General features: G+C 62.9%; 9 protein-coding genes across 9 annotated transcripts; 3 read left to right on the top strand and 6 right to left on the bottom strand.

Annotated features, from left to right (window-relative positions):
* Window positions 1–52: 52 nt before the first annotated feature.
* Window positions 53–1,279, bottom strand: nahA_0 (Beta-hexosaminidase; the record flags this gene model as incomplete). The annotated part of the gene is made up of 1 exon (XM_062772968.1): window positions 53–1,279. One exon carries the CDS (start codon window positions 1,277–1,279, stop codon window positions 53–55), a length of 1,227 nt encoding a protein of 408 aa, XP_062628952.1.
* A 590-nt stretch (window positions 1,280–1,869) lies between these two features.
* glsA_1 (Glutaminase) lies at window positions 1,870–3,677 on the bottom strand (the record flags this gene model as incomplete). Its single annotated transcript, XM_062772967.1, has 2 exons — window positions 3,287–3,677; window positions 1,870–3,245 (listed from the first exon to the last, which is right to left on the bottom strand). Exons 1-2 carry the CDS (start codon window positions 3,495–3,497, stop codon window positions 1,870–1,872), a joined length of 1,587 nt encoding a protein of 528 aa, XP_062628951.1. The 5' UTR covers window positions 3,498–3,677.
* Window positions 3,678–3,932: 255 nt separating this feature from the next.
* On the bottom strand, window positions 3,933–4,752 carry CYB2_4 (Cytochrome b2, mitochondrial). Its single transcript, XM_062772966.1, has 4 exons — window positions 4,308–4,752; window positions 4,211–4,235; window positions 4,087–4,136; window positions 3,933–4,033 (listed from the first exon to the last, which is right to left on the bottom strand). The coding sequence occupies exons 1-4, from the start codon at window positions 4,673–4,675 to the stop codon at window positions 3,955–3,957; spliced, it is 522 nt and encodes a 173-aa protein (XP_062628950.1). The 5' UTR covers window positions 4,676–4,752; the 3' UTR covers window positions 3,933–3,954.
* A 193-nt stretch (window positions 4,753–4,945) lies between these two features.
* On the bottom strand, window positions 4,946–6,250 carry ACER3_0 (Alkaline ceramidase 3; the record flags this gene model as incomplete). Its single annotated transcript, XM_062772965.1, has 6 exons — window positions 4,946–5,049; window positions 5,126–5,188; window positions 5,239–5,504; window positions 5,600–5,703; window positions 5,898–6,157; window positions 6,205–6,250. The coding sequence occupies 6 exons, from the start codon at window positions 6,248–6,250 to the stop codon at window positions 4,946–4,948; spliced, it is 843 nt and encodes a 280-aa protein (XP_062628949.1).
* A 320-nt stretch (window positions 6,251–6,570) lies between these two features.
* Window positions 6,571–7,731, top strand: sol1_0 (Prosolanapyrone synthase; the record flags this gene model as incomplete). Its single annotated transcript, XM_062772964.1, has 1 exon — window positions 6,571–7,731. The coding sequence occupies one exon, from the start codon at window positions 6,571–6,573 to the stop codon at window positions 7,729–7,731; it is 1,161 nt and encodes a 386-aa protein (XP_062628948.1).
* Window positions 7,732–12,081: 4,350 nt separating this feature from the next.
* SPCC23B6.04c_2 (CRAL-TRIO domain-containing protein) lies at window positions 12,082–14,799 on the top strand. Its single transcript, XM_062772963.1, has 7 exons — window positions 12,082–12,757; window positions 12,873–12,892; window positions 12,998–13,008; window positions 13,147–13,259; window positions 13,468–13,581; window positions 13,634–13,963; window positions 14,110–14,799. Exons 1-7 carry the CDS (start codon window positions 12,224–12,226, stop codon window positions 14,254–14,256), a joined length of 1,269 nt encoding a protein of 422 aa, XP_062628947.1. The 5' UTR covers window positions 12,082–12,223; the 3' UTR covers window positions 14,257–14,799.
* Window positions 14,800–16,459: 1,660 nt separating this feature from the next.
* On the bottom strand, window positions 16,460–18,158 carry mtr_16 (N amino acid transport system protein; the record flags this gene model as incomplete). Its single annotated transcript, XM_062772962.1, has 3 exons — window positions 16,460–17,616; window positions 17,651–17,751; window positions 17,995–18,158. The coding sequence occupies 3 exons, from the start codon at window positions 18,156–18,158 to the stop codon at window positions 16,460–16,462; spliced, it is 1,422 nt and encodes a 473-aa protein (XP_062628946.1).
* A 2,850-nt stretch (window positions 18,159–21,008) lies between these two features.
* On the top strand, window positions 21,009–23,096 carry davT (5-aminovalerate aminotransferase DavT; the record flags this gene model as incomplete). Its single annotated transcript, XM_062772961.1, has 6 exons — window positions 21,009–21,603; window positions 21,659–21,819; window positions 21,953–22,110; window positions 22,148–22,320; window positions 22,357–22,786; window positions 22,842–23,096. The coding sequence occupies exons 1-6, from the start codon at window positions 21,422–21,424 to the stop codon at window positions 23,094–23,096; spliced, it is 1,359 nt and encodes a 452-aa protein (XP_062628945.1). The 5' UTR covers window positions 21,009–21,421.
* A 27-nt stretch (window positions 23,097–23,123) lies between these two features.
* LOC62_04G006392 (uncharacterized protein) lies at window positions 23,124–24,065 on the bottom strand. Its single transcript, XM_062772960.1, has 3 exons — window positions 23,804–24,065; window positions 23,491–23,755; window positions 23,124–23,451 (listed from the first exon to the last, which is right to left on the bottom strand). Exons 1-3 carry the CDS (start codon window positions 24,051–24,053, stop codon window positions 23,193–23,195), a joined length of 774 nt encoding a protein of 257 aa, XP_062628944.1. The 5' UTR covers window positions 24,054–24,065; the 3' UTR covers window positions 23,124–23,192.
* Between the last annotated feature and the right edge of the window lie 265 nt (window positions 24,066–24,330).

The following is a 24,330-nucleotide window of genomic DNA, read 5'->3' as shown; positions in this document are numbered from 1 at the left end:
CACTTCCTCACGACACTGCTGCATAGTCTATATCCTACTCCTTACACGGCGCCTACTCCTTGTCCAGCGGGCGCCCGACGAGCCCGAGCGCCGCGAGCGCCTTGACGCGTTCCTCCAGGCCGGCGCGGAACTCTGCCCACGGCGCGCGCTTAGCGCCGTAGTACCCGATGTCTGCGACGGCGATGAGGCGCGGAAAGGCCATGTACCACAGGTGCTCGGTCGTGGGGATGTACTCGGACCACAGCTGCGCCTGGAGGCCGAGCACGAGCTCGGGCTTGTCCTCGACGCCCGCGAGCGGGTCGTACTCGTACGCCTCTTGCAGGGTCGCGCCGTCGCCGATCGACAGCGGCTCGTTGGCGGCCGCGCCGTGCGCGTGGTCAAAGTACAGCGTGGTGGGCGCCTGCACGATCGGCACGTTGAGCTTGACTGCGCGCTCGGCCGGCTTGGTCCAGCTGCGCCACGCCATGACCACACAGTCGCCGGGCACGCCGCCGTCGATGATCTCGTCCCAGCCCAGCAGCTTGCGCCCGCGCGAGGCGAGGAACGTCGCCATCTGCGCGGTGAACCACCGCTGGAGCTTGTCGTACTCCTCGATATTCTTCTCGTCGAGCCCGAGCTCCTTGACCTGCTTGTTGGCGACGTGCGAGTCGATCCACTCGATCTTGGGGCACTCGTCGCCGCCGATATGGATGTACGGCGAGTCGAACACGTCGCACACCTCGCCGAGGATGTCGCGGCAGAACTGGAGGCCGGGCTCGTCGACGCGCAGGACTTCACGGTACACGCCCCACCCAGTCCCGACGCCCCACTGCACGCCGTCGTACCCGAGCTCGGGGTACGCCGCGCGCGCGGCGCGCATGTGGCCCGGCATGTCGATCTCGGGGACGATCGTCACGCCCTTCGTCTTGGCGTGCGCGACGAGCTCGCGCAGCTCGGCCTGCGTGTAGAAGCCAGAGTGCGGCTTGCCGTCGTACACGTTCTTGTAGTTCTCCGGGTGCAGGTCCTCGCTGCCGTAGTTGCCCGGCAGGCCGACGACTGTCTGGCTGCGCGTGCCCCCGACAGTCGTCAGCTTGGGCCACTTGAGCGACTCGAAGCGCCACCCCTGGTCGTCGGTCAGGTGGATGTGCAGCACGTTGAGCTTGAGCAGCTGCATGCCGTCGAGCAGGCGCCGGATCTCGGCGAGCGGCACGAAATGGCGGGCGACGTCGAGCATCACGCCGCGGTACGCGAACGCGCCGTCGTCTTTCGGGAGGAGGGTAGCGGGGGTCGAGGTTGTCATGGTGTCTGTCGGGGTTGTGGTGGGAGGGGATAACCAATGCAGTAGCATGCATGCCGCTGTCTTTTATCGTGTTGTGGGGTATATGCACTCACCGGTACTCGTGACGGCTGCTAGGGCAGCTAGACCGGACTTTGGATTCGGCAAGGTCGCCGAAGGGTGGGGGCGGGTGGGGGAGACACAGGTGGGGCACCTCTGCCCACCCTCCCTGCACTTTATCGACCCGCCCCGCAGTCAGTCATGCCTGACTGCTCCACAACCCTCCTCCTTCTTCTCCATCAGCATGCCGTTGATCTTGTGACGAGAGTCGATATGGAGGGTGGACAGTGGCGGAGCCGGCCGAGACAGAACGGCCGAGGCAACTCGCCGTGTCCGCCGAGCAGCGAGCGAGCGAGCGTCGCGAGGCATGTCGGCTACTCGGCGCTCTCAAGGCCTCCCCCATCATCGCTGTCTTGCTTGGCTCCACTCTGGCGGAGGGAGGGAGAAACGCTGGGCAACAATCGCAAGACTTGGCAAAGTTGGATAGCGAACTGCGAGCCCCTATGTCTGCCACGTCTGCTGTCCCACAAGTCCACAGTCTTGCATACACACCACTACATGCTAATCCGGTCCTGCTCAGTCACCTCCCAGCCCTTGTACCTGTCGAGGTCGGTATCGACCCCGTCGACCAGGCGACCCAGGGCGCGCGCCTTCTCCACCGCGGCCTTGTCCGCACAGGTCGCCGTCATCTGGAGCAGGCCCTCGGGGTCGACGATGACGACTTCGAAGCCCGCCTGGCGGATGCGCGTGACGCTCTCGCGGATCATGCGGCGCGCTGTCTCGTCGACGTGGTGCACGGCGCGGAAGTCGAGCACGAGGCGCGCCTTCTCGGGGTCGTAGTCGACTTCCGCAGACCGCTCAGCAATGACGCGGAGCACGCGCTCGGCGGGCGTGAAGGTGACGGTGCCCTGCAGCGCGAGCACGGCCGCCGTGATCCCCGTCTCATTGTTCTTGAGCACATAGTGCCGCCTCACGACGGAGCGCGCCGGCTCGGGCTGCTGCATAATGTGCAGGCCCATGTCGTCCGACAGCCGCTGGCAGATGCGCACCCCGCGCACCGAGTTGCCGTGCTTGTCCAGCTTGGGGGAGAAGGTCGAGATGCCCACCTGGCCTGGGAGCGCGCCGATGATGCCGCCCGCGACGCCAGACTTGGCCGGGAAGCCAATCTTGGTCACCCAGTCGCCGGCGCCGTCGTACATCCCGCACGTCATCATGACCGACAGCGTCTGGCGCACCGTCTGCGGCCGGACGACCTGCTCGCCAGTGACGGGCTGGATGCCCGTGTTGGCCAGCGTCGCAGCCATGACGGCCAAGTCCTTGGCTGTGACCAAGACCGCGCACTGGCGCGTGTAGCCTTCGACAACCTTCTTGGGGTCGAGGTCGAACACATTGTAGTTGCGCAGCATGTTGGCGATGGCGAGGTTCCTGAACGCGTGCTTCATCTCGCTGTTGTACACGTTCTCGTCGACCTCGAGCTCGCGCCCGGCAAACTTGGACAAGCCCTTACGGATCTTCTCAAAGCGCTCCTCGTACGACGTGTCGGCCTTGCCGATGAGTGTGTGCGTCGTAATTGCGCCGGCGTTGATCATGGGGTTGAGCGGGCGGCAGGTATCCTGCTCGAGCGAAAGCTCGTTGAACGCCTCGCCCGACGGCTCGACGCCCACACGCGTGAGGACATAGTCGAGGCCGTGCTCCTCGATTGCGAGCGCATACACAAACGCCTTGGAGATGGACTGGATCGAGAACGGTATGTCGACATCGCCGGCGGTGTAGACGAACCCGTCGACAGTAGACACTGCGACGCCGAGTCGGTTCGAGTCGGCGTCGCGCAACTCGGGGATGTAGTCGGCATTCTTGCCAGGGTTGTCCTCGTTGCATGAATTGAGGACGAGCTGGAGGTGGTCCGGGATCGGGAGACGGAACTTTGAGCCTGGGGCCGTCAGCGCAGCGAAGCGGAGCGTCCTCACTCACCCTTGACAATAGAGCACACATTGTGGTTTGGAGTCGGTGAGATCTCCATCTCGGTCAGCGGCGAGTGCAGTGGTGGCGCGCTCATGACGTTTGCGTAGGAGCGAGAGTGGGGAAGCAGAGGGATGATGCGTCGAACAGACGACGAAGGGTTGATAAGCGTGCGCTGGCAGTGCCAAGAGGTGATGGAGGCCAGAGGTCTTGGCGCTCGCATTCGTGGGAGGCGGGTTACGGAACGTGCAGGGACGGCGCGGTGTGGGCGCGGCGGTGTGGTGTGAGCGGTGAGGGCGTGCGTGAGTAGAGATAGAGTGGAGAGGTTGGGAAAAGTCGAGAAGAGATGAGATGGGTGAGTGAGCAGAGGTCCAGCCCCGGTGAATGGAAAGGTCGGTGGATGACGTCGGTGGAGTCGGACTCGCTCGCTCGGCGATGGGGACAGCCGAGACGAGCCAGGCCGAGGCGACGGGGTGGTGGGCTTGGCGCGGCGAGATACTACCCAGCCCTCCCTGGTCGTCAGTCAGTCAGTCAACTACCCGTCCTCAACGACGCCGACGACAGCGCCGACTCGCGGCCGCCGGCGAGTCATTCCGTCATCTCCGGCACGAGCCCCTCGGCGATCATTTTAATCGGATACGCAGGCTTGGCACTAATCGTCCGTCTCCATTCCACACGGCCTACAGCTGCAGCACGCCGACGCGATACTCTGGCGCGAGGCGCGATATCGTACCCGGGGCGTGGATGGCGTTGAACGTGCTGCGATCGTGTCAGCTTGGCCCACGCACAGCGCAGGCTGCGCTACAGCTCACCGCGTGACGTCGGTGCCGGCGTGTTCGCGGAGGACGTCTGGGCCGCCTGGCTGTTGTGGGTGGGTGGGTTAGCTGTGTGTCTCTCGTCTTTGCCTGCCGGAGCGCAGCGAGCGAGCGTACTTACGTGGAACTCGGCGTAGTCGGTCACACTGGAGGCCAGCCAGCGTCAGCGGCCTTCTCTCGCCTCGCCTCGCTCCGCTCGGCTCGGGTGCGGCACTCACTCATACACGATCCCATCAATGGCCACCCACGCGCTCCCCTCCTGCGCATGCGACTCGAGCTCGTCAATCGAGATGGGCACGAGCGCGGCAGGCAGCTCGTCGCCGAGGTCAAAGTGGCCCGCACCATGCGCGTGGATGTAGTCGGGCGGGTATCCGTGCTGGTGGCCCTCGTGCTCGTAGTCGTCGTCGGCAACGGCGTAGTCTTCCGCCGGCGCCGGCGCAGCCCACCACGGCACGTCGGTGCTGTTCTTGTTGTCGAGCACGACTATCATTGGGGCGGAGAAGCGCGAGACTGTCGTGCCGAGGATGGAGACTATCACTGTCAGGAGGAGGAAGGCGGCCGTGAGGCGGAGGGCGATGGAGCGCATGGTGTGGGGTGGGATGGGTCGGGGGTTTCGGCTCGAGGTGATCGTCAGCGGATCAAGGCTGAAGGACTTGTGAAGCTTTGAAGCTGAGTACGACGCACGACGACGAACAAGACGAGTACATCGTCGTTGCCCGCAGCAGACACGAAGCACACAGAGTGGGTCCGAGCGCCACCAGCCAGACCGTGGCGCCGAGCTCCGTGCCCAGCCGAGTGAGCAAGTGCGAGGTCTCCGACCGCAACAACAACAATATGCATCTCGCTGCTAGCGCTGCTACTCCTTCTTCTTGTCCTTGTCCACGCGATAGTAGAGCGGGAACCAGGCCTTGGCATCGCAGCGCCACGACTCGTTTGGCCTCTGGACGATGAGAACGGCCTCTGTGGGGCGGGGTCAGCTTCCCCTCTTCACCTCCCCCCACCTCCCTCTCCGCTCTCCGACCCCTCGCGCACTCACGGACCAAGGCCACGCCGACGAGGTACGACCCGTATCCCATAAGCAAGTGCCACCATGCGTGGCCTGTAGTTATCGTCAGCAGCTGGCTGGCCCTCTCTCACGCCGCGACCCACCCTCGGAAAGGAAGCCCAGCCACCCCAAGCCATTGGCACCCACCCACCTGCGCAGCTCGCGCAAGCTCGGACAGAACTGGCTGTCGACGTTCCAGATCGCAAATGCCACCAAGCACAACGCGTTGCCAAAGTACGAGAACCAGAGCTGCTCGCGCGCCGGGTGGTCCTTGGGATAGCGGCGCAACAGCACGATCGTGCGCAGGTACTGCGTCCAGAACATGATAAAGTAGCCGACTTGGAAGCCGACGGGGTAGGGGAAGAGGACGCTGCGGTGGTGTTAGCGGGGCAGAAGTCGGGGGTGCGGGCACTGGCACTGGCGCTGGCCCTAGCGCCGCTGCCAGCTCCGCCTCTGGCAACTCACTACCCCACCGCGATGGCCACGTCCCACGCCGCGAGGAGGAACGGCGCGCCCGGCAGCCGGCCGAGGTCGAAGATGGCGTAGATGGCATACGACATTTGCCAGAGCTGCGGTGTGAGTGTGCGTGCGGGTGCATGTGGTGGTGGTGGCGTCGGCGGCGTTGTTCTTCTCGTCTTCGCCTCGGTCCTCGTCTGTACTCGCGAGCTGACGACCAGCCTCGCCAGCAGCCGTCCTCGCCTTGCCGACCTCACTGTCCCTGCCCGCTCGCTCGCGCGCCTGCGGCGCTCACTCGCCCACTCACCATCGGCAGCTCATCCATCAGCTGCGTCTCCCACAACAGCGTCCCGTGGAACGCGATACTGCCGGCAAACACCACCGCCGTCCACAGCGGCAGGAGCACGACACTCGTCGGCGCGCCGGCGCGATACCCCTGTGCGGCCGAGTAGACCGACCACAGGATGGGCGGCACGCATGAGAGCGTGTTGAACCACTCGGCGACGTAGTGGCTGTGCGTGTAGTTGAGCTCGCACCAGTCGATCGTGGAAGTGACTGGTCCCCAGACTGTGTAGCGTGTCAGCGCCTGCTACTGCTGCTACTAGTACACCCACATCCGTCCTTTTGGTCTGCGGGCTTGAGAAAGCTGTAGGCGTCCATTGCTGCTGCTGCTGCGATGAGAGTGGATGCAACAGGAAGTGGGTGATTGAGTCAATGCATTGTTCTCGGCCATAGTGTCTTATAGCGTCGTGACAGACAGACACTGAGCAGCAGTGCAGCCATCTCGACGCCGAACCCAGTTCGAGCCGAACAACAGCCCGAACCGGCGGGATCATGTCACTCCGCAGTGAGAGAGAGGCACGCCGCAGTCCACCCCCGCCGTCCACCCCGCCCCGCCCCACTAGAAAAGTCACCGACGCGACCTACGACATCCACTCTCCGCAACCTACATGTACCACACCAAGCGGCAGCCATCCACAATGTCGACGCCGGCACCACCACCGCGCCCGGACGCAGTCGTGTCGGACCGCAGCGGCATCGTGGAGAACCGGCACCTGGTGCACGCGGCCGTGGCCGACGCGAGCGGCGCGCTCCTCTTCTCCACGGGCGACGCGGAGCGCGTCACGCTGATCCGCAGCGTCGCCAAGCCGGCGCAGGGGCTCGCCGTGCTCACTGTGCCCGGGATGGACGCGCGCCTGAGCGACAAGGACGTGGCGCTCATGTGCGCGTCGCACTCGAGCGAGGAGGTGCACGTGTCCCATGCGCGGGGCATGCTGCAGCGCGCCGGCGTGTCCGAGGCCGCGCTGACATGCGGCGGACACCCTGCGATCTCGGAGGCCGTGAACAACGGGTGGATCCGCACCGGCCTCACCCCGACAGGGATACACAACAACTGCTCGGGCAAGCACGCGGCGCTGATCACCGCCGCCGAGGTGCTCGGCGCCGGACACAGCGGGTACGAGCTGCCGGAGCACCCGATCCAGGAGCGCGTCCGCCTGTGCGTGTCGGCCACGTCGGGCCTCGCGCAGCACGACATCCGGTGGGGCATCGACGGCTGTAACCTCCCTGCGCCGGCGCTGCCGCTGCGCAACCTCGCGCGCATGTTCGCGGTGTTTGCGCTGTCGTCGGACGGCGCCAAGGCCAACGGCCACGCCAACGGCCACGCCAACGGCCACGCCAACGGCCACGCCAACGGCCACGCCAACGGCCACGCCAACGGCGCGCCGCCCGAAACAAAAGCAGCGGCAGCCGAGTTCGACGCATCAAAAGCCATGGCGCGCATCTTCGACTCCATGGCCACAAACGCATACTACGTCGCCGGCGAGGGACGCTTCTGCACCGACCTGATGACCGCCTTCGGCGGCGCACTGATCGGCAAGGTCGGCGCGGACGGGTGCTATGGCGTCGGTGTCCGCGGCGACGCCAGCCCGACCGGCAAACCCCTCGGTGTAGCGGTCAAGATCGAGGACGGCGACCGCACGGCGCTGTACGCTGCCGTCTGCGAGATCCTCGAGCGGCTCGGCGTTGGCAGCGCTGCCCAGCGCGCCAAGCTCGGCAAGTACCACCATGTCGCGCGCACAAACTCGTCGGGCGTCAAGATCGGCTCGCTGGCGTTCGACTTTGATCTGAGGGACGCTTAGGTTGTAGATTTGTAGAGATAGATAGACTGCTGCATCGCATGGGGTGTGGGTGGGCCGACCAGAGGGCGACACAAACACGCAAACAACCCGCCCGTCGGTGGTCCGAAGTCGTGGCCCGTGGACAGTACCCACGGCGACGTACATCAGGCTGAGCCAGGCGATTCAGTGTAGCCCGCCTGGCTCCGAGGTCGGTGCTGACCCCGGGTACATACCCAGCCCGAAGGGGTTGGCCCAGGAGGGGTACCCGGAGCCCGGAGCCCCTACTATGGAGAAGCGAGCCGGTGCACTGACTGAGCACAGGGCGGCGCCCCGCGATAAGGAGAGGAGAAGGAGTACGTGGGCGTCCGGTCCATGGGCGTAGGGGCGAGCCGACCAGGGGCCAGAGAGCATGCAGTGCAGTGCAGTGCAGGCCCACACCCCCGCCTACAGTGCGATGGACGACGCGACGCGACGCGCCATATGCCACCGAGCCGGACACTCGACACCACCCGCCTAGCGGGTCGGTTGGAGCCGGTGGTCTCTGGCCACAGGTGCGCGGTTCGAGTCCGCAAGAATCCGGTCCTGGGGGGTCAGGCGACGGGTTCGGGGGGTAGGGTCGGTCTCCGTTTGTGTGTGCGAGGAGGAGCGTGTGGTGTGCAACTCAGTCTGCTCTCTACCGGTGGCACGACCCCCATCGACGCCCACATCGCTGCCCGTGATGAAGCCCCCGCCCTGCTGGTCGCTCACGAGCTGGTCCCCGCCACCACAGCCCCGGCAGTAGTTGACCCGGGGAGGTAAACAGCAAAACAGACAGACATCTGTGGCGTAGGCCAACGTGACAACGCCACGAGTCGCAGTCGCCGGCGCCTCTTCTCCGCGGTACAGTGAGAGCAGCTGGCTACCTCCCCAGCCCAGCCGGGCCGGCAGTCGACAACCGGGCAGCAGGCCGTCGGGCTCAGCGCGCGTCGACCACAGTGAAGCCGTGTCCATGGCAGCACGGACGGTGTCCTTCGGGCGCCGGGACGTGGGATCCCACATTTGCTCCTCCTCCTCCACCTTCTCAGAACAGCAAGCCAAGCCCAGTGAAACTCAGGACACCAAGCGCCGCAGGACATGCTGAGGATGCGGCACGGTGCAGGAACGTCACGCTCTCTCGCGCCGCCAGCGCCGCCGCCACCGCAGCAGCCGGATTCCTGCTCCGCGCCATTCGCGAACAAGGTTTGCTGTTGGTGTGGCGGCATTCCACGACAAACGCCCCACTGTACCTGGCTTGCACCGACATCGACTCGGTCGCCCAGAAACGAACGAGCAAGTTGCCTTCTAATGATTCTTCGATTCGATCGATTGAGCGAGCGGGAGTGCGTGAGCTGCGCTGCATGACGACGAGGAGAGTGCGGTGCTGCGTCTGCAGAGCTTGCGCTGTTCCGATGGACTGGACGCTGACGGGGCCACCCACGAGGCAGGCACATGGCGAGCGAGGCGAGCGACATGCCGCCGCGCTCCGGGAAAAACGGAGCGGCGATGCCACCACTACCACCATACCACGACCACTCACCATCCTCCGATCCGCACTGCACTATTACCAGACTACTTGCTCACACGACATCGTCGACAGCATGTACAGGGCTGCGGCTCGTGCTAATGCAGATCCGCTGTGCCTTCTGCCTTTCTGAGACACGATATACATATGTAGTCCTGTACTCGTTGGGCTCGTTCCAGTAAAAGCGGATTCCAGTGCTCCTGTTGCCGCCGGCTGTTCGCTCTGAGCAAAGTGGCCGCAAAACTCAAGGTTGCGGCCATCATCTTGCTGCCTCGATACCAGGACGCATACGCCAGCGTTCATCGCCACTGTTGCGTTGCCAGCTTGTGCTTGGGCTTGGCCGGTCGCCCCTCAGCTCTGCGCACCCACGCAGCAGGCGTGAGTCATGCCTCTCTCAACCCCTGCTCCCAGACCCATGGCTTTGGAGCGAGCAGCGACCAAGCGTAACTTCCCTTGGTCGAGCCATCGACGCACTGCCCACTTCGTCGCCAGTGTGCAGCGTGGCCCGCGTGCGCGCGCACTCGACGACGCTCAGTTACGCTGCGAAGCATGCAGAAAACAAGAACAATGGTACTTTATTAACTCGTGCCGTGGTAGGGATCGCAGTGTGCCTTTCAGAGCGACAAGGTTCAGTTCAGGCGGCGTCGCCGCGGACCGAGGCAGCAAGGCGGCGGCGGCGGCGCAGCGGCGTTCGGACAAACCTGTGGATCTGGGACCTGCGGCCCTCGCCCCTCCCTCGAGTTTGCAGCATTTGCATTGGACCTCAATCTGCGTGCACAGCACATGCAGCGAGCCAGTTAGCCCGGCTTGGCGACGACGAGTAAAAGTGCTTCAATACACTCACTCCCGGGCTTACCGTCGCCCCACGCATCTTGACGACCAGCAGAGGACCCACTGAAATAACCTCTACTCTGCAATCGCAGATCCATGTACGGAACGCTTGTACGTCCCCGTTCGCCCGTGTCAAAATGCAGCACCGCGTGGGTTCCGGGAAAGCCGGGGACGCACTGGCTTGAGAGAGGCTGCAGCAAGCCATGAAGCCGCCAACACGCCGCACGGGCGAGCAATACCGCAACACCATGTGCTGTAGTGGGGCCATGACGACGGTGGCGACCGCCTTGTCGTCGTGGCTGCGTGCACGACGCTGTGCAGTCACCACCATGCACCACGCGCGCCATGCGGCCCGCGGAGCCCACCCCCGTGGTGACGGACAAATCTGGGGTGCGTGCATTGCGCAGGCGTTTCGAGTTGGGTCAGGCAGGAGAAAGCGGCAAGCACGACGCGTCGCAGGTTGGTCGCATGAGGACGATACCCTGGGCGCCGCGAACGGCCTCGCCGAGCGAGACTGGTGTGCGTTGGGAGCTATGAGCGTCGCACGCTCGCTCATGAGGGTTGCGCCAGCGGTTGTCGCAGTCAAGCAACAGCTGCTGCCTCACTAGCCCCACACATGCATGCATCAAACGAACGGTACCGGCCTGCCGAGAGGTTCGCACCCAGTGAGTCCTGCCAAGGCGCGATCGAAGTGTGCGGTGCGTGCGCTGCCTGCCTGCAGTGTGCGCGATACGGCCGGGACTGGCTACAGCCCACCGGCGTCGGTACCGGTCTTCGCACGGCATCTCAGCATGGTCGGCAACATGACGTCTTGCCATGCTTGCCACCGGGACGCAGTTGTGCCAAGTTACGTACCGCTGCAGGTGTACCCCGCGTATGGACATGATCAACCGCGGGCTCCTTACGCAAGGCCAGGGATCGATCCCTTGAGTATGAGCTGGCAAGTCCCTATGGCATTCGCAGGAAACGATAGGAAGCGTAAGGCAGGCAGGGAGGGTCGCACATGCGTATGTGCGTTGCGAGCGAGCGCAGCGCAGCAGCGCCGAAGGATGCCGCTGCTGCTGCCGCACGTTGCCATACAGAGAGTTTTCACACGGGAAGGCGTTGTGCTTGATGACGGCGGAGAGTCAAAACCGTAAAAAAAAAAAAAAAGTAGAGCAGGCAAGCCAGCACGCGTACACGCGATCCACTCCGACGGGTGGCGCTGCGCATCGAAACGTCGGAAAGCAGCAACGAGAGGGGAGGGGCCAGGAGGAGTAGGAGGGGTTGGGACGTGCATCTCCGCGCATGCAGTAAACGGTCACATGAGATCCCAGGTGCACGCACGCACGCCTCCTCGCTTCTTCCCTGTGCGTGGTGGCCATGTTTGCATGCGCCCGAGCAGCAACAAGAGCAACAGCATTTTTCTTCCTCTCGCAGTGTAGGAGCGTGCACGCCGCCGGCGGCCCGCAGCACACACCAACCCCAGACGACGCCGCCTGGCTTTCGTCGACCCTTTGGGCTTACCCAAGGAACCAGTAGCCTGGTCCAACTTTAGCTCGGGACCCTGAGGGTAGTACGGCTATCGTTCGTCGCATGCCAAGGTCGAGCTAGCGAGCGAGGCTGCTGCTCGTCGTTCTGGCGCGTTACCTGGATCAAGCCCTCGGTCCCCCTCGGTCCCTTCGGTCGCGCGCGTGCCGACGCCACCTCGACTGAGACATCCCCACCACCCCACCCTGCAGTGGTTGCGATTAAGCCTAGGACCCGAGACCATGTCCGAATGCCGTTCCTGTCAGCTAAGGTGTGTGTAAGCCCTGTGCCTCTTGACGACCAACGAACAGACGGCGCGGCAGCTGCTGCTGCTGCTGCTGCTGCACGGCTGTGAGCGGACACCGGGCGATGATGGGTACGACGGCATTCCTCTGCAGGCGCTGCATCCTGGCCAGACCAACAAACCCAGGGAGTCCTACATGAGTGCATGCTTTATCTAGGTCCTGGGGTCGCTATGAAACTCTACACTCTCTCCCCCGCGCTGTCGTTTCCACATTCTTTATAGCCCGCAGATTCCAGAGCGTCTGCAGAAGCCCCTCCTTACCCCCACACACACACCTCTTCCCACTACTCGGCGGCCAACTTCAACGTAGAACCGGCTACTCACTACCCATGCCATACACCACGCTCTCTCACTCGCCGTCGTCGACGCAGACCGACCTCACACGGGGCGACACGCGCGACACTCGCTACACCCACGACACACGCTACACGACGTCCATCTCGATGCGCGACTCGATGTCCACATCGCACGGGTCGGCGACCACCCCGAGCCCGAGGTCCGACTCGCTGCCACCCCAGCACCACCACCACTACTACCTTGACCGCGAGGCCGCTGCCGAGCGCGAGCGCGACCGCGACGATGCCAAGAGCATCATCAGCCTGGGCAAGAAGAAGAGCAAGTCAAAGAACAAGGACAAGTACGCCCGCAAGGTCGTTCCTCTTGATGGCGACCAGCCAGTCACCTTCCCCGTCTCGCTCCTCATCCAGCCCCCCGTCAACATCCCCGCCGTGTGGCCATCCGATGCTGAGCGCCACGCCCTCGACTCGTTCAGACGATACTTTTCCACCACCGGCTACTCGCTCCCATGTACCGAGGGCACTGTCGGCACCGCGCCACTCACTGAACGCGAGATGATGTTTCTCGTGAGTTTATGTGACGACAACGCGCTATGCACGCGATCCCACACGCTAACCATGACGCTTTGCTCGCTTATAATTGCCTCGCCCCTGCCACCGCCCACCATATTTGATCAACTAGTCTCAAGAAATGTTGTTGAGGTACGTTGTTCTTGTGCTGTAATGCCAGTGCAGGCTGCCGCCTTGAGCGACCGCACGAGTTTTACATTGCCGTAATCAGAAACCTCATGCTAACCATCACCCCAGATTTCTCAGGGGTACGTCAACCAAACGTCAAAGGGTTGCATACAAGGGTGGGCCAGCGGCTGCTGGACCATGCCATGCATCCAGCCGCCGCCGGCAGCCTCGCTCCCCGTGTTTCTGTCGGTGGAACCGTCACTGACATGCATGCACAGCCAACCACGGCGAGATCGGCGCAACCATCCAGAAGATTGAGAAGACGATTGTCTGGCGCCGCACTATGCGCATGGACGACATGTACACGCAGGCAAAGATGTTCCAAGAGGAGGTAAGTGAAAGGAATCAGAGATCGAGGCGAGGATTTAGGTTGGCCCTTGTCTCGCATTGGCGCCGGCAGCGTGCCGCGGGTTGGGGCATCGACGACGAATGCGCGAGCTGCTGGCTGGCTGGTGCGCGGCATCGGGCCGCTTATCCTCGTCGTCAACCAAAGGCGTCCCGCGCGTAGTCGGCCAATTCACTGACAACTCGCTCCGCAGCTCAAGAGCGGCAAGTACATCGTGCAGGGCTTCACAAACGATGGACGGCCAGTGTTCTACATGTTCACGGGGCGCAACGACATGCCCACAGAGGCAAGGAGGCCACTGGTGATTGTGAGTAGCACGGCCGAACCAGCAACAGACGCCGCGGCTGACGCCGTTACAGCTCTTCATGATCGAGCGCGCTATGGACCTCATGGCCGACGGCGTAAGCAACATTACCTTCATTGTCGACTTCAACGGCAAGCGCTCCGATTCGATCTCGTCATCAGTATCGCTCACCCGCGCCACCCTCAAGCTCATGAACAAGTACTACCCCGAGATCTGCCACTGCGGTATTCTGCAAGGTGCTTCGTGGATCACGCGCGCGTTCGCCGGGCTCGTCAACAAGGTTATCGACTTCAAGGTCAACTACAAGCTGTGCGGCGGTTACGCCGCCAAGTACACCAACGCAGACCCAGACAACCTGCTCGGAGAGGTCGGCGGTAACCTTGACGTGAGTAGGCGCCTGGAAGCCGAGCCGAGACAGACGCATCACGGCTGGTTTGGCGCGTCTCGGTTGTCTGAGACGCGCCAGTTACTCTCTGTTTGAGACGCGCTGGAGCTATCACGGGCTGCTGGACTATGCCTAACGCCACACAGATCCCGTACCACCACCCGTCCTACTGGCCTACGCTTCTGGCGACGTGCGAGTCGAACCGCGTCAAGAACCTGCGTCGCTGGCGTGACCTTGGCGACCCTTCTGTCGGTCGCTCCGAGCGGCTCTTCAAGACGGGCAACTCGTGGTAAGCCAGCCAAGCCAAGCCAGTCGGTTTGCCTGTCTGGTCTACCCCACAACAAAAATGGTGAAACCCAATCGCCTTTGGGTCCGATCAAACTCGTCACGCCCACCGCGCCATGTCAATCGCAACGCCAGCCTTGCCCACAAGGCGTCGTCCCGGCAATGTACGACCCCGCAACATCTACATCTCTGCCACATCATCAATCATCATCACGACTGTATCACAACACGCCGCCCTCACGATCGCCGCCGGCACGGCGCTTCGTCCCGCCGCACACACTAATATGGTTTCACTTCTAAACCGAACCAACCCTTGTGCGGTAGCTGCATCTCTGCCCCGACCGTAATGCGACCCTACGACAGCTTGTTTACTGGTCTGGGAGCCACTGGCCATGCCCAGTCAACGAGCTCATCCCCACAAAACACTGCTCGGCCAAACCTTGCTCCGAGTTTCATCCTAGCCGGCCTCCCCTCGTCCCTCTCACTCTAGTCATTCGCTATTATCGCTGCTGTCGTTCCGGCCCTAATGTGTCATGTAAACTATATCTGCCATGTTGACGACGTCGTCGTCTGTCCTCCTCACTTGCACACCGAGCCCGGGGTCGTCATTGCCAACTTACGCGCCCAACGCCACGCCTTGACCGCCGGTTTGAGGCGCTGCTCCCCTCCCAGATCCAGCCCCGCCGTACCTCGACATACTCTCCGACTCCGACCAACATCAATTACGGGCATGAGCAGCATGCATGTCACCGCACCGACCCCATTGTCAACACAATGCACCGTGCAGCCCTCCCGACGTGTCCAGATGACGAATTAGCTCGGCGCACAAGGCTATCCGCCGTCCGAGACCCGGAACATGACGAGAGTGTTACGGTCCTTTACGATGAATTGCGGCCCAGCCCAGACGGCACCGGCATGGCATGCATGTCTCGACGCCTCTTGCTCGGTCAGAGCGAATCTGGTGGGCTGCGGTGGGGAGCAGGGCAGGTGCGGGCTCCTGCAGCAGCCTCGGGGATTTATATCGCTTGCTGGGCCAGGGCTTGCAGGACCGCGGAAATCCTCCCCGCACGGCGCTAGTGGTCGTTCTGCGTGGCGTGCGCCATTGTTCGGTCGGCCACCAACACGCGCCTCGCTTGCTTGGTGGGCGCGGTGATATGTTGCTCGTGTCTGGAATGGTTCCACGGGCGACGGGATCAGAGCTGAGCAGAGCGAGTTCAGTTCATGGCACCAGCAAGCAAGCGCACGTTCGCATACCTGGGGAAGGAGATGAAGTAGTACATGGGGCTCCTGGAGACAGCTAGTGGCATACCCCACTCCAGCCAGACCAGTGCTGCTCGTCTGACATCTTGACGCGTCGCATTCCGCGCCGGCGTCGGAGTGCGTACGACCGTGCTGTCTGTGCTACTATGTACATAGCAGAGCGAGGACGGCGCCTGCAGGATACTTGTTGCAGCTTGGTTCCCCTGTAGCGGACCGCGCCGGTGACCACACCGGCATGCGCCGACTGAATTGATTCACATCCGTCAAGAGCAGTTGTCGCTCGGAACGATGAGAGCGGAGTACGTGCGTACCATGAAACGCCCCTGGCGGTTGTGTAAGTCTGGCAGTCACTGCAGAACAGGCAGATCTTGCGTCTTCCGCTCGTCCCGTTTGTTTGTCGTCGTACATGGTGGTCATCGACGTCGCCGTCTTGGCATGGACGTGCGTACCGCGTCTCAATGTGAAGGAAACAGGCCTCCTCCAACGGATGCGAGCCGAACTGCTGCCCGCCCTACGCACACCGCCATCCAACGGTGTCCGGCATGCATAGTCAAGCAAGGCCGGCAGCTGTCGTAAGAGCGACTCGGGTCGGAGGGTGACCCCGGGACCAGCCGGGTTACCACCCGGATTTTAGTGGTCAGCGAGAGCAGTGACACGGCGAGTGAGTCGCCGTCTACCTCGACATGTCCCTGCACATACGACATGAGGCCCTGTGCATACCTGTCAGGACCAGGACCTGCACAACGCGCTTACCTCGTATGCTTATCGTCCGCGGGGACGGGGTTCAGGAGGATTATCGTCGGCGAGTCCGCGACATCGGACATGGGTGTGGGGTGAGGGGGCGGGGTTTCCCAGTTATCATGACGCCTGCTCCCCCGCTCGCAACACTGCAACCTTCAAGCCAGCCACAGAACCCCATGCCATGCATTGTCTCTACTACCAAGTACACGCCTATCCCGAGTTGTCGGCGCACGAGAACGGCTTGGAGACCGTTCCGGAGCGGTACGCGTCGCGGATGGAGATTGCGCCGGCTGCGATGCCGCTGACCCAGATGAACGAGCCGAAGACGATGAGGAACCAGTTGAGCGCGGCCAGCAGCCAGAAGCTGAGCGTCGGGCTGTCCTTGCGCTTGGCCCAGTTGTCGTGGAGCCACATCCAGCCCGTGGACTGCATGCACATGATGGTCCCGAACAGCGCGCCAATGAGGGACACGAGCGGGCCGAAGAAGGGGATGGCCATGGCGAGGATAAACGCCAACAGCGTGCACACGCCGACAATGCCCAGCCACACGGCCCAGTGCGTGAAGCTGTGCGCTGTCAAGTGCACGCTGTCGCGCATGAGGCGCACAAAGATGAGCTTGGCGCCGCAGTGGCAGTAGAGAATCGCGGACGCGAACAGCCCGGGGAGCGCGATACCGTAGCACACCTTCTTGAGCAAGGGTCCCGCCGACCCGAGCGCCGGCGCGGCGAGGTACTGCCCGCAGTAGTAGTACACGACCACGCCGATGACGGTGTACGTTGAGATGACGAGCGTCTGGCACAGCGCAAGGGAGCGGTTGTACATCCTCTGGTCCTTCATCTCGGACATGATGGAGAAAAAGGCCGGCGTGCCGCACAGGCCGAAGATGACGGTCGAGATGGAGTTGATCGCGTCCCAGAACCCGGCCGACTTGAAGGCGTGGATGTCCTTCTCCCACGGCAGGGGTGGCTGGGGCGCGGCTGCCGGGCGGTCCTGCACGCCGACGCCGATGGTGACGATGAGCACCGAGGTCAGGATGGCGCCGACGCCGATCCAGCCGATGATGCTGACCTTGTTCAGGGTCTGGATCGACGCGCCCGCGAAACAGCCTACAGCGCCAATCACAGCCCACACGACAGTGCACGTCGCGTGCGTCGTGATCGTGTTGAACGCGATGCTGATGGGCACGAACGCCGCGCCCGTGATGGCGATCATGAAGAGCGCGTACGCCGCCGTGAAGAACTCGCGGCCTGCCTTGCCGAAGAGGATGAAGCCGACGTCGGACATGCTGTACACTTCCGGGTGGTTGCGCTTGAACAGGCCTACGACGTAGTCGGACCATGTGGTCAGCAGGCCGAGCCCGACGATCACTGGCGTTAGCGGCAGACGGGGGAGGGGACGTACGAAGCGTGCCAGGGACGCCGCCGAGCGCTTGCAGCGCAGTCGGCATGGCGAGGATGCCGAGCGCGATCTGCGTCTTGGTGAGGATCACCGCGGTCTTGATCCTGCGCCAAGGTCAGCAATGGGACATGTGACGGCTAGCCGAGCGCAGCCGCCGGCAACCTCGCTGCGTGCCTCCCGCCACGACGAGTTTTCACTCCGACTTGGCAAGATTGTTTTCACGACCCAATCTCATCACACCGCCTGGTCTCCATCGAGCGACCAGAGCAGTATGCATGGTGACGCCGCTCACTATCTGCAGCTGCCACCCAGACGCACGCACGGCCCAGCTAACACACCCCACTCACCATCCCATAGAAGTGTAGTTGACGTGCCCCTCGCCCTGGGCGCCGAAGACCGCGTCGACCTCGGTATCATACACGCCGGCAGAGTACTGCGACTTCTCGTTGGGCGGGGTCGCCGTCGAGCTTGGTGGCGAGGCGCGCGCCTCGAGGTCGTCCTTGAACGTCATAGTGTCGGTGGTGTTGGTGAAAAGAGCAGAGAAGAGGTCAAGTCTCTTCGGCCGGGCGGGAGAGATACCGTCGAGTCAGAGCCTGGCCATGCGGGGAAGCTCGTGGCCCCGACCGACCTCCGAGCGCATATATGGTTGGCTGGCTCGTACGCTGCACTGCTTGCTCCGCGCCGACAGCAGCAACGATGGACAAAACTTGGGCAGAGTGACAGGACAGCAGCCGCACTAAGCGCCGAACAGGCACTTGGCACAGGGTCGGCGACTTGGTGCCGAATGTTGCTACAATACGAGGTAGCCGCCGTGTCCCTGTGCGTATCGCTATCGCCGCACGTAAGCGGCGGTTATGCATCGTATGGGTGTGTCGCGGGGGGCACTACAGTACATAGCCTTGCTGCATCGAGACGAGATTTTGGGAGCGACGAGGCGGCATGTCCTTGCGCCATGAAGGACGATGAAGACCGTGCACTTCGTGGCGACTTTGTGGCGATACACATCTCGACGGGCTGACCACCGTCGTGGCGCCACAACATTGCGTCGGCCGGACACCGACACGCACCAAGCGCCGTCGAGTAGGATCGCGCCGCTGCCTGCCCTACTCGACGAGGCCCCAGACGCGCGCCGGTCGCCGGTGACATGCGTTTGGCGCCACAAGCGAGCCAGTGACTCCCCCACCCCACGCCGCACGACGATATGTACCCCGTACCCCACCCCAGAGAGTCCGGCTTCGTGGACTCGGCTGGGAGATAGCTGTCCTCGTCCGTGTTGGTGGAGTTGTGGTTGCCGCCGATGCCGGTCGGGGCCGGGGTCCCGCGATATGTCTGCGAGGAGGAAGGGGTAGATCGGTCCTGTGTTGGTTGAGAGGCTCCGTCCATTGCCAGTACACTATGGAGGGACATTCCGACACGTTCGGGGAGGCGCCGCGTTTGTAACCGCTCGGAGTGGGTGACGCTTCATGACGGCACCTTGAGGAAGACAGAGATTGGCCGTTAGGGATATGGGGGAGGTGGAAGGTACGGCGAAGTGTGGGCGCGTCGCCGACACTTTGGTCACGGCGGGCCGGACGAAAGGACCAGGACAAGTTGCCACTCGACCGGCGCACAGTGTTCACTCCACGGCCGCTCGCACTTTGTCCAACAGCATGTCCCAGGTGTGTTGACGAAACGTCTCGAAAAGGCCGGTACAAACATGCGGGTCATCCGTGGCAGCCACCCGTGGTCGTGTCCGCGGTTAGCTGAGCCGAGGCTATCGGGTGAACCAACCGTCGAGGGTGTACGCGTTCGTCCGCAGTCGACGGCTGTGGTCGCTTCCGCGATGACGGAGGCGTGGAGCTTGGGGCTTTGCTCTGCCGTCTAGTGGGTTTGAGCGCCGATTGGTGAAGGGATGTAGCCTGGTTGGACGGGCTTTTGTCTGCCACGAGCGACGTGGCGGTCGCGTTGGGCCACTTGGAGTCCAGTCTTGGTGTCTCTTCCATCTCATCAACACTCGCGCACTCTTCTTCCCGCTAGTTGGTCCACAATTGGGTCTCCCGGATAGCCCTGTTCGCAGCAGAGAATAAATGTGCGTCCGGGGTGTGCCGAATGACAAGGCGACGAGGTGATCGAGATTGGGACGGTTGGATGGGCCGACCGACGCTCACGCTGCCGTGTCTCCAGTCCGTCCGGGGTGGTCTTGAAAGACCATGTCACACCCACTACTGCATCGTAAGGTGACTAACTCACGCTTAGTTTCCCCCCGTTCCGAACAGCGGGGCGCTGGAAACACTGCCTTCCGGATGGACTGGGAGCGAGGTCGGTCGGAGCAGTGACGCTTACATACCGCCCGACTCACACCAAGATAAGATACGACACCGTGACAAGGGCGCACAACTGATCGCCTAGCACGTCACATGATCATCAGCGGCATGATGTGCGCGGCATTCACACGATCTGGGCGGCGCCGATGGCAGCGACGATCTAGCCGCTGACTTGCTTCTGACGTACGTGCGAAACGATAAGACAAGCGTAATCTCGGCCCCGGGGGTGTGCATGTGATCTGCGCCTCCGCTCTCTTGCACGTGAGCCAGAGGGCCTGTGAAAGATACGCTTGCGGAGGCGCGGAGACGAACAAGTCGGGTTGGAGCTCGGCTTCCGGCTTGACGAGCGGAGTCGCCGTCGCGGGGTTCGGGAGGTGCTCTTTCCTCTGTGGCTGGTGCAGGCTTATCTTCTGTTGCCGGTACTGAAAGTGGACATACTCAGCTCCAAGGGGGGAGGAGTGACCTTCAGCCTCGTGCTGAGTACCGGGCCGTGTCAGTATAGATCTCTGGGGAAAGGGAGGTGGAGGGCAACACCTGGAGCAAGCTGCAGCACGGTCCGAGCCCTCCTTTGACCGGCTCGCGTAGTCAGCAGCTTTCTCGGGTACGGCCACGGCCGAGTCGCGGCGTTCTCCCCACTGCCACACATGTGCATAGATCGTGAGGCATGGACTACTTGCCAAAGGTGTTGTTGACTTGCAGAGCCGTGTAGGCGTTCGTCGCATTCGTTTCGCAGTCGGCGCTTAGGTCTGCCGAGAGGACAGTCGTTAAGCGCCGGTGCCAAGAGCTCGTTGTGGGTCCTTTCCAAGCGTCAGCTTGCTACTCCCCTAAATGAAGCATGCAGGTGATAGAAATCATCAACTGTGCATACAAGCAATGTCCATGCATGAGTTGAACAGGGTGCATGTGCACGTTGCAGCTGGAGGCCAGAGCCGTGTCATTGACATTCTTCGGCAATGTGCGGAGGTAGGCGCCACCCAGTGTCACGTTGCCGACGACCCTGTCCACATTTCTCAACTTGTCGGCTGGAATCATCACTACGATGCCATCACTCCCTGTCCAGCGCCCATGTCCACCGACGCGCTCGCTGAACCTCGCGGGTCTAACTGACACGGCCCGACAGCTGACGAGGCTTCGAGAGCAACCTTGAATCGGCAAGGCAGCGAGCGGCACGGCAGTCGGCGCGCGCCCAGCAGCGGCGCGTCGGCGGACTCTCCGCGTCCTAAGCGATCGGTTATGGCCACCCACCCATCCAGCTGACATGTCAACAACCATGCCGACCGATACTGGAGTGCAGTGCCCCGCATTCCAGCCGAGCGGCCAGCGGCCGAGAGCAGAGCAGCCTGAACATGCGCACACGCCGGTCCGTTCGTCTCGTCTCTCGCGTCCCAAGCGACGGGGAGTGGGTATATCTTGCTGCTCGTCGTCACTGCTCCAGTCGCCTCCCCCATCGTAAAGCACCACACACCACACCATGCCCATCCAAGTCCGCACAACCGCCGAGTGGGAGCAGTTTGGCCGCGACCACACCTGCCGCGGCCTCGGCCGCCTGTACGACGAGGTCGTGGTCAAGGGCCGCGGGCTGACCCTCACCACCGCCGACGGCAAGGAGTACCTCGACTTTACGGCGGGCATTGGCGTCACCAACCTCGGGCAGTGAGTAGAGCAGGCGAAAGGAGGTGGCGATGACAAGGTCGTCTGACACGCACAGCTCGCACCCTGCCGTCACGGCCGCCGCGCAGGAGCAGGTCGGCAACATTGTCCACATGCAGTGCTCCATCTTCCAGAACCCCGCCTACCTCCAGCTCATTGACCGTCTCCTGCCCGTGCTCCCCAACAAGTCGCTCGATGCGATCTACTTCTGGAACTCGGGTGAGTTGGAGCGGGCGCGAGAGGCAGGCAGTTTCGTGTGTGAGGGGCGTGTGCTCGCCCAAGCGATGTCACCCGCGACTCACCTCGCCCTCGCGCACTGATTATCGCGAGCAGTACTCACGCTTCTTCTCAGGCACTGAAGCCGTCGAGGCCGCTATCAAGCTCGCACGCGCCTCGACCGGTCGCCACGCCATCGTCACGTTCCAGGGCGCATACCACGGCCGCACGGCCGGCAGCGCGAGCCTCACCCGCTCCAAGCCCGTCTACTCGAAGAAGACCGGCCCGCACATGGTACGTTTGGGGCATTCGGTGCCACGCTGACATACAGCCCGGCGTCTTCGTCGCGCCCTACCCCTACTGGCACTCGCTCGGCCTGCCGCCCTCGACCCCTGAGGACGTGCTTGTCGACGCTGCGATCCACCAGCTCGACCTCGTCTTCCGCCAGCAGGTCGCCCCGCTCGACGTCGGCGCCATCTTCATTGAGCCTGTCCAGGGCGAGGGGTGAGTGTTGCCGACCTGCACGCATCTAACGTCCAGTGGCTACGTCCCATGCCCTCCGCGCTTCCTGCACCATCTCCGCTCGCTCTGCGACCAGCACGGCATCCTTCTCGTCCTCGACGAGGTCCAGACCGGCTTCTACCGCACCGGCTCGTACTTTGCCATCTCGGACCTCGGCCTGCGCCCCGACATCTTGACCTTCGCCAAGGGCGTGGCCAATGGATTCCCGCTCTCGGGCATCGCGTCGTCCAAGGCCCTCATGGACAAGTTTGAGCCCGGAACCATGGGCGGCACGTACGCCGGCAACCCCGTCGCGTGTGCCGCTGGCGTTGCCGTCCAGGACGTGCTCGCCACGGGCGAGGTCAAGGCCAACGTTGCCGCCCGCAGCGAGCAGATCTTCAACGCTCTCCGCGCGCTCCAGGCCAGCCCCAAGACTGGCCACCTCATCGCCGACGTCCGCGGCAAGGGAGTGAGTAGAGAATGGATCCTAGTAAAGGCCCTGGCTGACGCTCCCCCCCCCCCAGCTCATGGTCGCCGTCGAGTTCCGCTCCAACACGGACAAGCTCACCCACGAGGGCCTCGCACCTGGCACTGCCTTGCCTCAGAAGATTGGCTCGCGCGTGCAGACCAAGTGCAAGGAGAAGGGAGTCATCATCCTCACCACGTCGTGCTTTGACACGATCCGCTTCATCCCCGCCCTCATCGTCACCGAGGAGGAGATGTCGCGTGCCATGGCTGTCTTTGGCGAGGCATTGAACGAGGTCGCACTGGAGGGCTAGGCGGAGAAGAAGCAGACATGTACATGCATTGGGTTATGAGGTCTTGTGCGGGAGCACGTCACGGGGCATTCATGTTACAGACAGGGAATCAGACTCTCACAGCACTGCTGCAGCCAGCAAACCAACGACCAACAGAGAACCAGGGAGCACAATTCCAGCGCCTGATCCCATTGCTTCCGAAGGGGAGTACTGGTAATTGTCGGCCACGGAGAAGTTTGCCGGGTATGTGGTGATGCTACCTGCTCTGATCTCAAACTTGTCCGAGGTGACGTTCAGGAAGTTGTTGGGCTGGGATGATGTGCCCGAGTACGAGTCGAACAGGTATCTGAGGTAATAACCTTGTCCTGGGCGCACTCTGGGGCGTGTCAACACTCGTTCCCGACGAGCTGCTTACTTGGCATTAATCAACTCTTTCGCCACGAAGCTCGCAGGCTGTAAGAAGTTGGGCCACGATGGGTCTCCGCTTCGACCCTCTTGCGCCACGACCAAGGGCGCCTTCAGCAGCGACGTGTCATCATTGTTCAGAGTGAGGTTGAAGTTGTAGGCATAGTAGTACCGCGAGCCTTGGGGCAGGCTGGACAGCGGCGGGAGGGAGACGTTGTTCAATGGCCCGCCCAGGAGGGCGAGGTTGGGCCAAGGGTGCTTGGCCTCGGCTGCCCCTACGTCGTGTAAGCAAATGACGCGCAGAGGCGGCTCCTCGCACTTACACCAGTCTGACGAGGTCGGGAACTTGACCGTCACATTGGCGAGGATGTACTTGACTGTCGCGGTGTCAAGGGTCATGACCTGGGCGCCATCATTGATCGTCCCATGGAAGGTTGTCGTGGTCGCCACGCCGCCGGTGGGGATCGTCGTCGGCGCAGTGGGGGCAGCTGTCGGTGTGGATGTGGACTGGGACTGCGCGACCACGAGGGAGGCGAGGAGGAGCGAGGCGAATGTGTGCAGGGCTAATAGCATGGTCGGTGTGGGGGGTGGCAAGAGGAGGACGAGGAGGAGACCAGACGACCTTTATAAAAGGCCGGCATCGTCCGCGGGGCTGGCGGGTTGTGTTGCGTGACCTTCGGTAGCGTCGGCAACCAGGCATTCAAAAGACAAACGCCAAGGATCCCGCATGGTGCTCCACACGGCGACGCGCACCGCCATTTGTTGACGGGCCATCACATGGCGTCAACGCGTCGTCAACGGCGCTTGGACAAGCGAGGAGCAGTCAGGGAATGCCAAGCTTGCCGCATCG

The sequence above is a fragment of the Vanrija pseudolonga genome, chromosome 4 (assembly GCF_020906515.1).
Source record: "Vanrija pseudolonga chromosome 4, complete sequence".
Taxonomy (NCBI): domain Eukaryota; kingdom Fungi; phylum Basidiomycota; class Tremellomycetes; order Trichosporonales; family Trichosporonaceae; genus Vanrija; species Vanrija pseudolonga.
This window is presented reverse-complemented; position numbering and strand designations above follow the sequence as displayed.

Bases quoted from the DNA above. Each gene is read 5' to 3' on its own strand.
- CYB2_4 (XM_062772966.1), bottom strand. From the start codon at position 4,675: ATGCGCTCCATCGCCCTCCGCCTCACGGCCGCCTTCCTCCTCCTGACA. The intron at 4,236-4,307 runs GTGAGTGCCGCA...GCTGGCCTCCAG, and splicing joins ATTGATGGGATCGTGTATGA to TGTGACCGACTACGCCGAGT. The intron at 4,034-4,086 runs GTGAGCTGTAGC...ACACGATCGCAG, and splicing joins GCCGGCACCGACGTCACGCG to CACGTTCAACGCCATCCACG.
- SPCC23B6.04c_2 (XM_062772963.1), top strand. From the start codon at position 12,224: ATGCCATACACCACGCTCTCTCACTCGCCGTCGTCGACGCAGACCGAC. The intron at 13,260-13,467 runs GTAAGTGAAAGG...CTCGCTCCGCAG, and splicing joins CAAAGATGTTCCAAGAGGAG to CTCAAGAGCGGCAAGTACAT. The intron at 13,964-14,109 runs GTGAGTAGGCGC...AACGCCACACAG, and splicing joins AGGTCGGCGGTAACCTTGAC to ATCCCGTACCACCACCCGTC.
- LOC62_04G006392 (XM_062772960.1), bottom strand. From the start codon at position 24,053: ATGCTATTAGCCCTGCACACATTCGCCTCGCTCCTCCTCGCCTCCCTC. The intron at 23,756-23,803 runs GTAAGTGCGAGG...TACACGACGTAG, and splicing joins CCCGACCTCGTCAGACTGGT to GGGCAGCCGAGGCCAAGCAC. The intron at 23,452-23,490 runs GTAAGCAGCTCG...GACACGCCCCAG, and splicing joins AAAGAGTTGATTAATGCCAA to AGTGCGCCCAGGACAAGGTT.